This window comes from Arachis duranensis, chromosome 10 (assembly GCF_000817695.3).
Source record: "Arachis duranensis cultivar V14167 chromosome 10, aradu.V14167.gnm2.J7QH, whole genome shotgun sequence".
NCBI lineage: Eukaryota > Viridiplantae > Streptophyta > Magnoliopsida > Fabales > Fabaceae > Arachis > Arachis duranensis.
In genome coordinates this window covers 4,776,563-4,791,332 of record NC_029781.3, presented here as the reverse complement: position 1 = coordinate 4,791,332, position 14,770 = coordinate 4,776,563, and the positions used below count along the sequence as shown (strand labels likewise).

The window sequence follows — 14,770 nt, the reverse complement described above, 5'->3', positions numbered from 1 at the left end:
GATGGTAAGAAGGTAACGGGTACTAAGTGGGTTTTTAAGAATAAACTTGGTGAGGATGGACAAGTTTTTTGTAACAAGGCTAGATTAGTGGCCCAAGGTTACGATCAAGAAGAGGGTATTGATTTTGATGAGTCTTTTGCTCCGGTAGCTAGAATGGAAGCAATTAGGTTGCTTCTTGCCTATGCTACCCATAAAGGTTTCAAAATGTTTCAAATGGATGTTAAGTGTGCCTTCCTTAATGGCTTTATTGATAGAGAAGTGTATGTGGCTCAACCCCCCGGTTTTGAACATAAAGAGTTTCTAAATTATGTTTTTAAACTAACTAAGGCTCTTTATGGCCTTAGACAAGCTCCAAGAGCTTGGTATGAAAGGCTTAGTGCCTTCTTATTGGTAAATCATTTTCAAAGGGGAACCACCGACACAACCTTATTCATTAAAGCGTCTAATGATGATATTCTTCTTGTTCAAGTTTATGTTGATGACATTGTATTTGGATCGGCCAACATTTCCTTGTGTGAAGAGTTTGGAAAACTCATGACTAGTGAGTTTGAAATGAGTTTAATGGGAGAGCTTACTTTCTTTCTTGGCCTCCAAATTAAACAAACTCCTAGTGGCACTTTTATTTACCAAGGAAAATATGCCAAAGAACTTATCAAAAGTTTGGCCTAGAAGACTCCAAATCAATGGGCACTCCTATGCATCCCAATACTAAACTTGAAAAGGATGATGATGGCCAAGATGTGGATGAAACAAGGTATAGAGAAATGATAGGTTCACTTATGTACCTTACCTCCTCTAGACCGGATATAGTCCAAAGTGTGGGTGTATGTTCTAGGTTTCTACTACACAGGAGCAAAAACTGATATTATCTCGTGCCAAGTGACGAGACAAAAAGAAAAGTCTCGTGGCAAGGGACGAGACAAAACAAAGTTGCTCGTGTCCAGTGACGAGCAAAAATAGAAAAGTCTCCTCTGAAGGTCAGCAAGTGTTAGCATCGAAAAAGGGGGCTAAGATTTAACCCCCCCTTCTCTTAGCCACTGAAACCATCACTCCGTGATTCCCCTACTAAGCCTGGCATAACGATCCTCATTGTCCTTGTCATCACTTTTGATATTACCTTATAAATGTATCCAACCATACTTATAAGTCTAAGGTCCTGTATCTCCTTTGCACCCACAAATTTCGGTGCCAGCGCTACCCAGGTAACATTGGAGTCCTGTCTCAAAGAAAGTCATCATAACTTTAGTAAATTCCACTCCAATGTCCTCCCGGCACCTTTTTATAAAGTTCATGTTATACCCATCACTGTCCGGTGCCTTAGATGATTCGCAGTCCCATACTGCATCCTTAACTTCCTCCTCCGACGGTAACATCTCTAACGCTTGAGCTTCCTCCCTCTCCAACCGATTGATTAGACCATCTCGAAAGCTAATATTTGGCGAAGCTTCCTGTTGGAACAAATTCCTATAGAAATCTCTAATGGCTACCGTGATTCTTGCATGGTTCCTGACCAACCTCCTGTTAATCACTAAGGACTCAATCCTGTTATTTCTTCTTCTTGCTGATGCAATGTTGTGGAAGTATCTAGTGTTTCTGTCCATCTCCTTGGCAAGTCAGGACCTGGACATTTGTTTTTAGTGTATATCTTGTCTCGTATACCATAGCTCACAACACCTCGCGAGCGTCTTTCTTCTTGCTTCTACTGTACCATCATAAACCCCGTTGCTGACCATGTCATCCACTTTCTTGATCTCCTCCTCAAACCTTTTCAACTTTTCAGGTATGTTTCCAAAGTGCTGCTTATGCCATTTACCCAACGGTTTTGTTAACCCCCTCCAGTCTTCCTTCACAATCCTTAGGAAGCCTTCATGTGTGAACCATGAATCTAGGTTGCAAAACAGTCTTGTACCCTGAACCAATCTTCTGCCTTCCACTATCAAGGGACAATGATCAGATAATCCTCTCTGTCCTCCTCTAAGACGAGTGTCCGGATACGCGTCCAGCCATTCCAAACTCACCAGGCTTCTATCAATATAACTACAAGACTGGCCTCTAAACCATGTATACTTGCGATCATTAAGCGCCAAGTCCACCAGCTCCATGTCATTTATCCATGCTCTGAAGTCTTCAGCAGTTGCAGATAAATTCGTCGCCCCTTTCCTCTCATCTATATGCACAATTTCATTGAAGTCCCCCCATGTAACAAAACGGAGTTTGGCACAACCCTATAACATAACTTAATTCCTCTCATAGTAATAGTTTTTCATCCCTCACATGTGGTCCATATACCAGACAAACAGCACAGTAAAAATTATCATTGGTCGTCACTCCCTCCACACATAACCACCTATCTCCTTTATAGCAATTTGTTAATTTAAAAACAGATTCATCCCATATTAACAGTAAACCTCCTGATGCTCCAATTGAATTAACGCACTCCCAACTAGCTCTATCATTACCCCAGATACTTGCTACATCAAATTTATTCGCCATTTCTTTTTTGTTTCTATCAACCCCAATATATCAACTCTAAACTTGTTTTTGAAGCTTTTTATCATATTCAATTTCGCAACTCCTCCCAAACTCCTAATGTTCCAAGAGTTTAAAATCATTTATATAATTTATTACACACATGCTTACGAATCTTTGGCTGACTCCTTCTGATTTTCTCCTTTTGCTTCGACTGTCTCCATTTTCTAGCTAATGCTTCATTTTGCTCTTGGAGAATAGCTATAATGTCTTCTTCATCACTGCACGGAATTGCGCCTGATTCAACTGCTAATTTCCAAGCCTCTCTATTCTCCGCCACATCTTCTTCCCGACTCTGAATTTGGTTGCCTAGGTGTATCGCCGAAGCTTTGTACCTACCCAGCCCTGCAACAGTCTCATCTACTGCTTAAATCTCTTTTCTAGATCTTCTCCCAGCTTCATATTCTTCTTCCAACCCTGTCGCCATTAACCTACCCACCGCACTCCTGGGTTCCGGACTCTCAAGGTACTCTGCAGTCCATCCTCTTCCTTCCCTCTCCTCTCTCATCATATTCTGTCCCAAATGTTTAATGTCATGGATCTGCTGTTGTTTTGTAGCCTTCCCAGGATCATGTTCATCCTCACCGTTATCTCGTCCAACACTCAGGTCTCTAGCATCATCGTTGACTTTGTAACTGCCAATCGCCGCGCCTCCCTCGGCTTCTCGCTTTTCACAGCAGCGACTTGCCACAGGGAACTATTCATCCTTGTCTTTGTCGCGCCTAACACTCTCATCTGTAGAGTTCATATCCCGTCTGTCATCACCATTTTTCTTTTTTCCGTTAGCTTCGCCTCCCCCGTCTCCTTGCGTTGCACAGCGGCGATCATTCATGGACCGAGTCCCTCGCGAAGTCGCCTCGTCCTCTCTCCTCCGCATCCACCATGACCCAACAGAGAAGCATGCTGCGTTCACTGTTTCTTCCACCAACCGGGTCACGGGCTGTACAACCCGCGGTCCTTCATACAGCTGGGTCGGGTCGTCAGCAACTCCAGCCCTACCCCTGTTGAACAGCCCATACCCTCCCTCATTTAATTGGGCCCTCTTCATTTTGTCCTTTCCATCCTTGGTTTTTAAAACATTGGGTCTGCTTGCAATAAGCCCAATTCTCTCCCTTACACGAACAGCTGAATCCTCATGTTGAAATTGAATTCCTTCATAATTGTATGATAGCATGTAATCTGAATCAATCTCCTGATTATTTGCGTCTGTTACCATTAAGATTTCTTTCCCATTTGTTTGCGTATAATCATGGCCCTCATAATGATAATTTGAAAACTGAATATTCCACTCATTTAATTCAGAGGGCAAAATTACTATTTTGCCCTTGTCTTGTTCCTCAGTCGATTGTTTCTTCTCCATGAGCTCCGCCACCGGATCCCGTCTTGCCCCCTCAGCTCAGCACCACCACTTGCTTTCTCTCTTATCTCAACCTGCTGCATATCTTCCATGGCCACTATACCTACCTACTTGGTCCAACTTGGCCTATGGAAAACATTCTTCTCGATATACCTCACTACCAACCTCTTTCACAAGAACATCAAATCCTCTTGTACCAATGGTGACATGAACCCACTCGTTGATCATATCGAACATACATGTGTTTATCAGTACGCGACCAACACTAAACGAATTACACATCTCCGTTAAAGTATCACACTTTACCACTTCACCCCATTGATCTCCTTGTCTTGTGAAGGTCTCCTTTGACCAGGCATGCAAAGGTACTCCATAGTATTCCAACCAGATTCTTCTAGTCTCGCTCCTCTCAGTCTCATCCTATCTCCATACCATATAGAACAATTTTATCAGATCGTTCATTCTGAATGTGTATGCTTCCTCTGGATTAGCTAAAGTGTCAAACGTTAGCATTGCTTTGTATGCACCCAACTTCCTTAAATGCGTTACGCACGGCCATTTATTATTAACCTTTTGATGTAGTGTCTGAAAATTGATCATCTTCTTTGTGCCTCCCACAATACTATTTTGTATTTCTATTTTCTTGGACCATTCATTCTTATTTGGGTCCTTGCCCTGCGCATGTCTTGCAGACTTACGAACCTGCTCTTCCACCTTTTTTGCAATCTTGTGCTACTGAGATCCATCTTCTTGTTCTTTTCTTGTCGGTTCTTCCACTCCTTTTTTTTAATGTCCTTCGGTTCAAGTTTCCTTCTGTATTTTGCTTCTGCAACAAATATTCTTTTACCTCTCAATACTATATGATTCATTTCTGCAATAGCTTTTAAAGCTCCATTCTTTGTAGTGTATCGAATAAATTCTTATTCTTCCGCACAAGATAAATATCTATAATCCTGCTCGTCTATTTGAACAGTCAATCGAAAAATTATCAATAAAGACTGAGAAAAAATCTAACTACAACCGATAATGTTCTTCTTTGTTCTAAATCCTAAGATCCTTATCATGTTGATTTATTTGCCTATTGCTACCCGTTGCAGTGTTTACCCAAATGTGTAAGTCTCAATTGCTTTTGTTTGTATTAAGGCAAGGAATCATCATCTTCAAACTTATAATAATCATCATATCATCATCATCACAATGATAATCCATGAGATAAGACAAGATGACCAATGTGAAGATGACACAATTGGGTCTGCATCTGATGCCTACAATTTAGTATCTACCAATGGGTCAATGGGAAATAATGATAATCATTATCACTATCACGAGTCCATAACCATAACCCAAAAAGAATGAGGTTGGGTTTTAGTCCAAACACCCTTCTTTCACAATCCTTCTCTTCCTCTTTGCTATTGCCTTCCCTAGTTTTCAGTCTCTCCAATTCACAGTTACTCCCTCATTCTCGTCTTCATCTTCAGCATCCCCTCTCTCTCAAAACCAACTCTTCAGGTTCTCTCTCTCTCTCTCTCTCTCTCTCTCTCTCTCATTTGCTTGTGTGTTACTGAATTCCGTGCTAGAATTATCTGGGGTTTCTAGTTTCATCCAAAGTTTGCATCTTTTGAAGATACCCAATATGAAAAATGCTCTCTTCCGGTTCAGCTCACACTGGAACCTCTTTGGGTGATTATTTTTAATCTGGGTCTGCTAAAAGTTGTGTCCTTTCTATGATTGCAGGGAGAAAGAGCGCAATTATTCGTATGCATAAAGTTGATCATACTATTGAGTCAACACCCGTTAATTTGATGGCTCGAGAACAGGAATTTACAGAAGTGAACAGAAATCTTTACCCGAATGTAGAACCCTACAGCGCAGGGTTTTTGAAAGTTTCAGATATTCACACACTCTACTGGGAGCAATCTGGAAACCCCAATGGACATGTCAGTAGCTAAGACTCCCCAATAACTGCAAAGTTAAACTGTGCTATATTATTTTCCCTTTCTAAATTTTGAAGCTATGTATGCTTATTTGTTTACATTAATTGATGAAAAACTGGAATGGGAGGCAGTGGACTATTATTGGCTTAGTGATTGAATTCTATATAGATTGATTATTGATGCAGTTGAATGAGTAATAAATGTTAATATTTGATCCAATGTTTTTTTGGTGGAGACTAATAGCCTTTATACATGTGTATTCCATTACCTAACTTTGTTAAGAGGAGAAATAATTTGATGCAAAAATGATCATTTAATCATTTTCTATACAATTTTGTTGCAGCCGGTTGTCTTCATTCACGGAGGCCCTGGAGGGGGAACTGGCCCAAGTAATCGGAAATTTTTTGATCCTGAATTTTACAGAATCATTCTATTTGATCAGGTTAGGTTTTGAACTGCTTTATTTCAAAGAAAGCTCCACCATTTGAATAAGGAAATTTATTCTCTTTGTCAGCGGGGTGCAGGGAAAAGCACGCCTCATGCTTGCTTAGAGCAAAACACCACATGGGATCTAATTGACGACATTGAAAAGTTACGAGAACACTTGCAGATTCCAGAATGGCAGGTCTCTTTTCACCCTATGGTTGTTTATCATCATACATTTTATCATCCTTATGTAATAGGCTATATGATATTCTCCTGTGTATTATGCAGGTATTTGGAGGATCATGGGGAAGCACACTTGGTCTTGCTTATAGCCAATCTCACCCAGACAAGGTGTACTAATTTGTGTCGTAATGTATAATTTTGTAAAACAATGTTTTATTGTTCATTTTTTAAAATGTCTTGTAATTTTGTTTGAAGGTTACTGGCATGGTCCTCAGGGGAATTTTCCTATTAAGAAAGAAAGAGATTGATTGGTTTTATGAGGGTGGTGCTGCTGCAATATTCCCTGATGGTTGGTATATAGTGTGTTCTTTTTTATTTATTTATCTGGGACTATGTTTAGAATATCGGAAAAGTATAGGTTACCAATATACTATCCGCTAACTTATTGCCAGTAATAATTAATTATTATATTTTAAACACATGCATAAGGAGACACATATAAGAAATATATATAAAGACACTTCCATTAGATACAGTCATAAAAAAAATATTTTTATTAGACACATCCATAAAAACACTTCCATTAAACACAGTCATAAACAAGAGTGGACAGAAGTTGGCAGAAATGCTGTTGGTAACGTAGCGGGATTGATAGATACCTCTATGCACGAACTTTCCTTTAAAGATGAAGACATTTCGACTTCTTTAATATGTGGAAATATGTTGAAGCTTTAGTTTGTGTCACTTTAATTGCATCTGAGAAACTTCGTTTTTATGCAATTTTTTTTACTTAAATTCAGTTTATGCATTTTGTCTCATGTCAGCTTGGGAGTCATTTAGGGATCTGATTCCAGAGAATGAGAGAGGATGCTTTGTCGATGCCTATAAAAAGAGGTTAAACTCTGACGATGTTGAAACTCAGGTGAGTGTCTGTCTGGTTTCTGAGTTTGCCTACTTCTGCTTCCTACAACTATTCTTAGATTTCTATCCTTAGTGATACAAATGAGGGCTAACAGTGTGAGCTTCGTGCTTTATCTAGAATAGCTCTTGTGCTTGATGAAAAAGTTGAATTCAATCTTAATCATAGCATGTGAGTTGTTGAATACAATCTTAATCATAGCATGTGGGTTTTCTCTTTAATTGGGAGTCAGGGAGCAGTATGTACTACCAAATGACTAAGTCCCAAATTGATCTTCCTTTCTTGATTTCCTTTGTCCAAATTACAGTCACACTACAAGGTTTTTCATTGTGGGTGATCATTATCCTTCCAAAAAATAAAAAAGATGCCTTTCCATTGTTGTTTTCTTATCTATGTCTTTGTTCTTAGTATGGAGCTGCTAGAGCATGGACCAAATGGGAAATGATGACAGCTCATCTTCTTCCAAATGAAGAGAACATCAAAAGAGGGGATGACGATAAATTTTCATTGGTAGGTTCATCAATTGAGAAATGAGGCACTTTGACGGAGAAGAAATTCTGATTGATTACCTTTTTATTTGTCGCAATATTTTGTGTTTCTATCTATTCATTCTAACAAAAATACTGGTATTTCTTTTTCCTAAAGAATATAAATCAATTTTGGTTTCAACTATGATTTTGTAATGATTCTAATTCTTTAACTTGTACCAATGAGTGATGACAAATGCTTATTTAGTTATCTTTTTACAATAGGCATTTGCAAGGATTGAAAACCACTATTTTGTGAACAAGGGATTCTTGCCCTCGGATTCATACCTGTTAGATAACGTTGACAAAATTAGGCATATCAACACCACAATTGTGCAGGTAAATACATTTGTACTATAGCCTTGAAAACTTAACGACGATCTTAGATTCTTCGATGTTTGTTTCATAATTTTGTAGGGACGATACGATGTCTGTTGTCCTATGATGTCAGCCTGGGATCTTCATAAAGCTTGGCCAGAAGCAGATTTTAGGGTATGACTAAAATGTTAGTTGCATTGGGTTTTCGGTGTAGAGTTTAAATTCTAATCGTAATTCCGCCTGATGAATGTTATGAAGCAGGTCGTTGCTGATGCGGGACATTCAGCCAATGAACCAGGGATAACTGCTGAACTAGTGGCTGCAAATGAGAAACTAAAAAACATAATCAAAAATAAAGGGAACTGAAGTTACTCAACAAACAAACAAAGAATAAAGGCGCAACGGGAGACTGATCCGCATGCTGCAAACATTTCGGGTTTATGAGATTGTTATCCTATTGAGAATTGTTTGTTTCAAAATATTAAGCATACTGTATCATAACCCGGAAACTTTTTTTCATCATCGTTTCAAAGGAAATGCGAGGGATTTAATTTATTATAAATTTAACATCCTTAATGTGGTCTGTTGATTTACTTAACACGAAACACAAATTAATGGTATTACGGCCTAGTTTGGATAACAACTTAAATAAGTTTTTTTGGAAAAAGAACTTAAAGTATAAGAACTTTTATTAATAGCAGTTCATAGATAAGTTATTTTGTGTTTGGATTTTTAGTTATAAATATCATTAAAAATTAGTTATTCTCCTTCACTTTCACTCATAATGATGTTCCTATATATGGTGAATAGTAATAAAATTTTAATTCACAATAATCTTGATGACAATGCTAAAATAATTATTGTGTAGTTAGTGTTTGTTGTTTTATTGTGTATGATATGGTAGGTAAAAATAAAAAACAAATATAAAATGTGTGTCAGTGTATATTTTGTTGTTAGTTTTTTAATTTTTTTACTCCTATTAGTCTCCTTCTTTATTAGGGTCAAGAACTTGGTATAACTAACTATAAAAATAAGAGCAAGCTATATAAAAATAAAATCACATGTAAAAAAGATAAAATTAAAATTAAAATTTCATACCACACACAATGTTAAATACAAATTTAATAATAAAAATAGATTAGTAAAATGATAAAAAAATAACTGGAAGGAATATATGCAGCAGCTGATTCAGATGGAACATTGTTTTAAAACTAGAATAAGACCCGCGCGATATGCGGGAAGATAAATTAATAATAGCATATAATAAATATTAAAAATTGTTATGTTTTGTAGAATTAAATTAAATATATATATAAACTACAGTTAAATTTAAAAGATATTTTATTTAAAATAATTTGTAGTACAAAAAATTTAGATGTTGGAGTAGTACAAAATGATATTTTTATTTAGTGGTTTGATTTTGGCATTTGTTTTAAACTTTTAGTTGATGGACTTCTAGATGTCTCTTGAATTTATATGATTTTCTTTCTCCTTGATCTCTTGATGGGTATGAGATCTTTGTCTGATGATATTAGTGTTAGCGAAATTAGTTCCTATAATAAATGAATAATTTAAATTAGAAATAAAAATGATGTCTTAAATAAGTAATTTTTGTTGGAGTATTACCGGTTTTATTTGTTGTAACGGGGTGTTGAGGTTCAGTTTTTTCTGTTGGAACAAATGTCTTGGCAACCGTGTATTGTTAAAAACTTTCTTTGAGATTAAAATCATTTACTTTAACTTCAAATATAAGTGTGAGATTGCAAAAAATTTTCAATTGGGGTGGTACTTCAATGTTATTACTTTTATGGAATGTCATTAGATTTAAAACAGTTGTGTCTAACAATTTTTTTGCTTTGCCATCAAATAGCACAAAAGTTGGTATAGCACCTTGATCGAAACCTTTAATTGAATTCTTAACCTAAAATAAGTATTTAATAAAAAAAATTATTACATTTTTTAAGTTATTAAAAAATAAACAATGAATAGCATATTGAAAGAAGTATAATTTTAATGATATTAAAATATAATTATATATAAAGTATTATAAAATAATATAAAAAATATTAAAAAAATAATTAAAGTATTTTTTCGTAAATTCAATTTAAAAATACAATAAATATATTTGTTTTGTTCCTTTTAATTTAATATAATCATTTCTAAGCAAAAGGTTTCTTACTTTCTCTTTATTTGTGGGTGTTAATATTTTCCATAGACAAACCACGAGAGCTTTGATAAAGAATGAAGTTTCATTGAGTAAATTTGAGATGTTGTGTAGTTCGGAAATAAATTTCTTGTGCTGAATTTGATGTTATTTGAAGAAATAGTGATAAGAGACTTGTATAAATAGTTCAAAATAGTATGAAATTTGAATATTTGTAACGTAAAATTTATTATGATTAATAATATTATTATATCATTTGTAATATGGATGCTTATTACATTTAATGAGTTATTTATAGAAATTAATAAATTAATTATTGGGGTTATAAATTTATTGTATTACTTATAACGGTAAAATATAATAAATATAGAGATATGTATTCAATGTCTTTTTTAGTTTCTTTTGTATATTTTTTTTGTTGATTTGGAAATAATAGTTGATTTGACAAAAATTTAGTGGTTATAAATTTATTGTATTGTTTATAACGGTAAGATATAATAAATATAAGGATATGAATTCAATGTCTTTTTTTAGTTTCTTTTGTATATATATTTTTTTGTTGATTTAAAAATAATAATTGATTTGCCAAAAATTTAGTGGTTGATTCTAAAATTTTGCCAAGTAACGATGTTGCTAACATAGCATTAGTAGGAAGAGCAAGATGTCTTAAAATAATATAGGTAAACGTATCCATCTACTTTTATATATTAAAAATAGATGGTAATGGAGGATCAATATTTTCAGTAGATAAATCATGGTGGATGTTACAATACTCCTGTATTATTTGAAGTTTTGAAACTCCTTTATATTATAAATATTATAATATGTGTTGGCACAATATTTTAGAAGGGATTACATTAATGGAGTTTTTAATGCTTATTGATAAAATTATTAAACAATTAATGCATTATTCTTACAAAATTACAAATATATTAATTATAATCTCTAAAATATATTTTTTTAACAAAAATGATAATTATGATTATTATTGATTATTTTTTCATGACTTACTATTAAAAATTTAACATGTTCTATTGGTATATAAGTTATTAAAATTATTAAATTCGTTTATAAATTCTAATTAATTAATAATTTTATTTTTATTTATTTTAATTATTTATTTGATATTATAATTTAGAGTAAAGTATCGTTTTTGTCCCCAACATTTAGGGTAAGTCCCAAAGTTGTTCTAACATTTCAATCGTCCTATTTAAGTCCTTAACGTTTCAGAATTGACTCAATGTTATCCTGCCGTTAGGGATCCATTAACAGAATTGACGGCAGGACAAAATTGAGACGATTTTGAAACGTTAGGGACTTAAATAGGACGAAAACGTTGAAAACAAAAACGATACATAGAAATAAATTTTAGTTTTATCCTTTAATAATATCAATTTTTTACTGTACATAATATTCAATTAATTTTTAATCACATCTAAATAAATTATACTTAATCACATTACTTTCATTCACTACAAAAGGCGCTAATTTGCGGGAGTTTTTTTTTTGTTATGCCCGCAAGTTGCGTAACGGCGGTTTAGTAAAATAACGCAATTAGGTGTCCTGCGATAAGTTATGGGAGTTTTTTTGGAACCCACGCTATTTTGAACTCATAATTGTGGCAGTTTTTTACCCTTCGCTGTTTGCGGCAGTTTCAACTAAATTACATCGGTTTTTAAAGACCTCCAATAGTTCTATGTTGCAATAGTTTTGATTCAAGTTCTAGGGGTTTTAAACTCCTGCAAATGTCTTATACTTAAAACAACTTTTTATTTTGTTGGAGTTGTGAACTCCCACAATTTGTAATGTAACGCCAAAATAAGATTTACTATGATATATATAATTTTTTTATTTTATAAAATATTAATTAGAATGCAAAATTTAATAAAAGTAAAATTCTTTAAAGTATAAATCTAAAATATAACTCATTAAAATAAATAATAATTTTTTTATATTATAATAAAATACATAATATCTCAATCCTCACTATCTTTATATGTCTAATCCTTAATATTAAATAAATTAAAATAATATAAACTCATAACTACCATTAATGAGTTCACTACTTAAATAAGTTTGTTTAGTAAAAGAATGCAACATAATACCCTAACAAATGTGCAACAATAAACAACTAATCCATCTTTAAAGTAATACTAAACAATGTCTTCATAATTTTCATTGCTTTCGTCTGATGATGTTCTTCCTATTATCGGTGTAATAGTTTTGTTCTCAACATCATTAGTCTAAAATAAATTAAAAACAGAAATATCAACATAAAAATTGCCACATCTAAGACACTATAACGACAATTCAAAATTATTAGTGCAACATAAAATCGACAAGAGAAGGCAATTTACCTGAGTTTCATAGTCAAATATACTAGTAAGTTCAACATGAATTTTTCCTTCTTTAGCAAGAAAATAAGTCTTGAATGCAGTCAATGTTCCATCAAATTTAAACTCTAAATGTTTAAAATCAGTTTGGGAATAATTGATAGTAGATGACATTGAAGTTGAAGAAATAGCTAACTGGCTAGGATGATTAGCATTTCTAAAAGTATTAGTAGGTGTTGCTCCCATTTCCATGCATCGCACCCTACCAGAATGCTCCTCTCCAAAGACTTTGCCAATAGCATTATTTGTGGATGGTCCAGATTCATCAGTCACAAACGACCCATCTTTTTTCTTATAAATTTCTATGTACATTTCTCCATGGCTAATTTTTCGTCTAGTTTCTAAAAACTATGCAAAGAAATATAAAAAAATGTTAAAGAGCATATGATAATTTAGTAAAAACAAAAATTGAGTGATGGTTCATACTATTTCATGTCTTTTTCTTGAGATGGGTTTTGAGCCACCAGTATGAAAAATTGTTTGCTTCTTGCGAACTTCTTTGTTTCTCTTACACATCTCCTATGAAAAAAGAAAAATGAAGATTACAAAAGTGATTACGCATTAATATTATATCCTAAAAAATTTAGCATGTTACTATTGTAGAAGGTAGAAACCGATATTGAACAAAGGATGTCCATTGATTCCTGTGTATTCCAACTGGGACATTATCAATAATTGCTTGTTTACTCATGCATGGATCATAGAACTCATTCCATAACTTAATTCTATGTTGTGATCACTTTTTTGCCAAGCTCAATTTGTAATATCGCTTTGTAATGTCCTCAGAAATTTTGAAATGAAATTTTGGCTAGAAAAAAGAATTATATATAAATAACAAGATATCATTAACAATAGATAATATTAATAGGAATTTGATAAAAGTAAATATTTCAAATACATACTTTCAACAAGTTACTAAAACACTCTTCAAATTTAGATCGAGGTATACCCAAAGGTCCTAATCACTTTGAAAAATTGATTGAAAATAACTCACAATCAACTGCCAATATTCCTAGATATCCAGTAAACAAATCTTAAGCTTCTCCAATAACTTGTTGATCTTCAAAATTATTATGTCTTATCATTCTACAAATCTTTTATCACTATTACTAAGTTATTTATCACTTTATATTAATCATGCATGTTATCAACTTATCATTTTTAGTTCTATTTAATACACCTCTTTATGCTGCCTTGCCATTAAGACCAACCTTAATTTAGTACATGTTTTAAATCATTGTCCATAAAACTAATAAGAGTATGTATATAGTACTCAATAAATTTGAAAATTTAGAAAGTATTAAAAGAACTTCTATTGATTTAATATGAAATTTATAAAAAATAAAAAAATAGAATACTAAATCAGTACAATACCAAGAGTCATGTATGAAATTAATCAATGCTGCTATACAGGGTGCTTTCAAATACTTCAATTTCAAATAGATTGAACTAACTAAGTTATCAAGACCCTCCAACCATTCTTGTCAACTTCAATTTGCCAAATACCAGTGGATACAAAGAAAACAAGAAAATAAAAGTCATATATGTTTGATTATATTCTACTAAGTTTCTTTCAAAGCTATACCTATTTATTACAACACCAATATACATTAATAATCACACAGTATAAGAATTCCAACTCTGTCTAAGGTTTCGAAGGATAAACAATTAGATATTCAATAATAATTGGGAATTTAAAATAATCTCCTGAATATTAATATATAAATGATTTAAGTTTTTATGTCTTATCATTCTACAAATTTTTTATCATTATTACTAAGTTATTTATCACTTTACATTAACTATGGATGTTATTAACTTATCATTTTTAGTTCTATTTAATAGACCTTTTTATGCTGCTTTGCCATTCGGACCAACCTTAATTGAGTACATGTTTCAAAATTCAAATCATTGTGATAAAACTAATAAGAATATATATATATATATATCTTAAAACAAAATTTTAATATAATATAATAAATTATAAATAACTAATTATTTAATTTTCAAAAATCTGAAG

The 14,770-nt window shown here is 33.3% G+C and overlaps 1 protein-coding gene across 1 annotated transcript; it reads left to right on the top strand.

Annotated features, from left to right (window-relative positions):
• Window positions 1–5,108: 5,108 nt before the first annotated feature.
• On the top strand, window positions 5,109–8,755 carry LOC107468619 (proline iminopeptidase). The gene is made up of 11 exons (XM_016087932.3): window positions 5,109–5,395; window positions 5,621–5,823; window positions 6,164–6,262; window positions 6,335–6,445; window positions 6,535–6,597; window positions 6,685–6,778; window positions 7,254–7,351; window positions 7,757–7,858; window positions 8,101–8,214; window positions 8,293–8,367; window positions 8,455–8,755. The coding sequence occupies exons 1-11, from the start codon at window positions 5,239–5,241 to the stop codon at window positions 8,557–8,559; spliced, it is 1,221 nt and encodes a 406-aa protein (XP_015943418.1). The 5' UTR covers window positions 5,109–5,238; the 3' UTR covers window positions 8,560–8,755.
• Window positions 8,756–14,770: the final 6,015 nt, after the last annotated feature.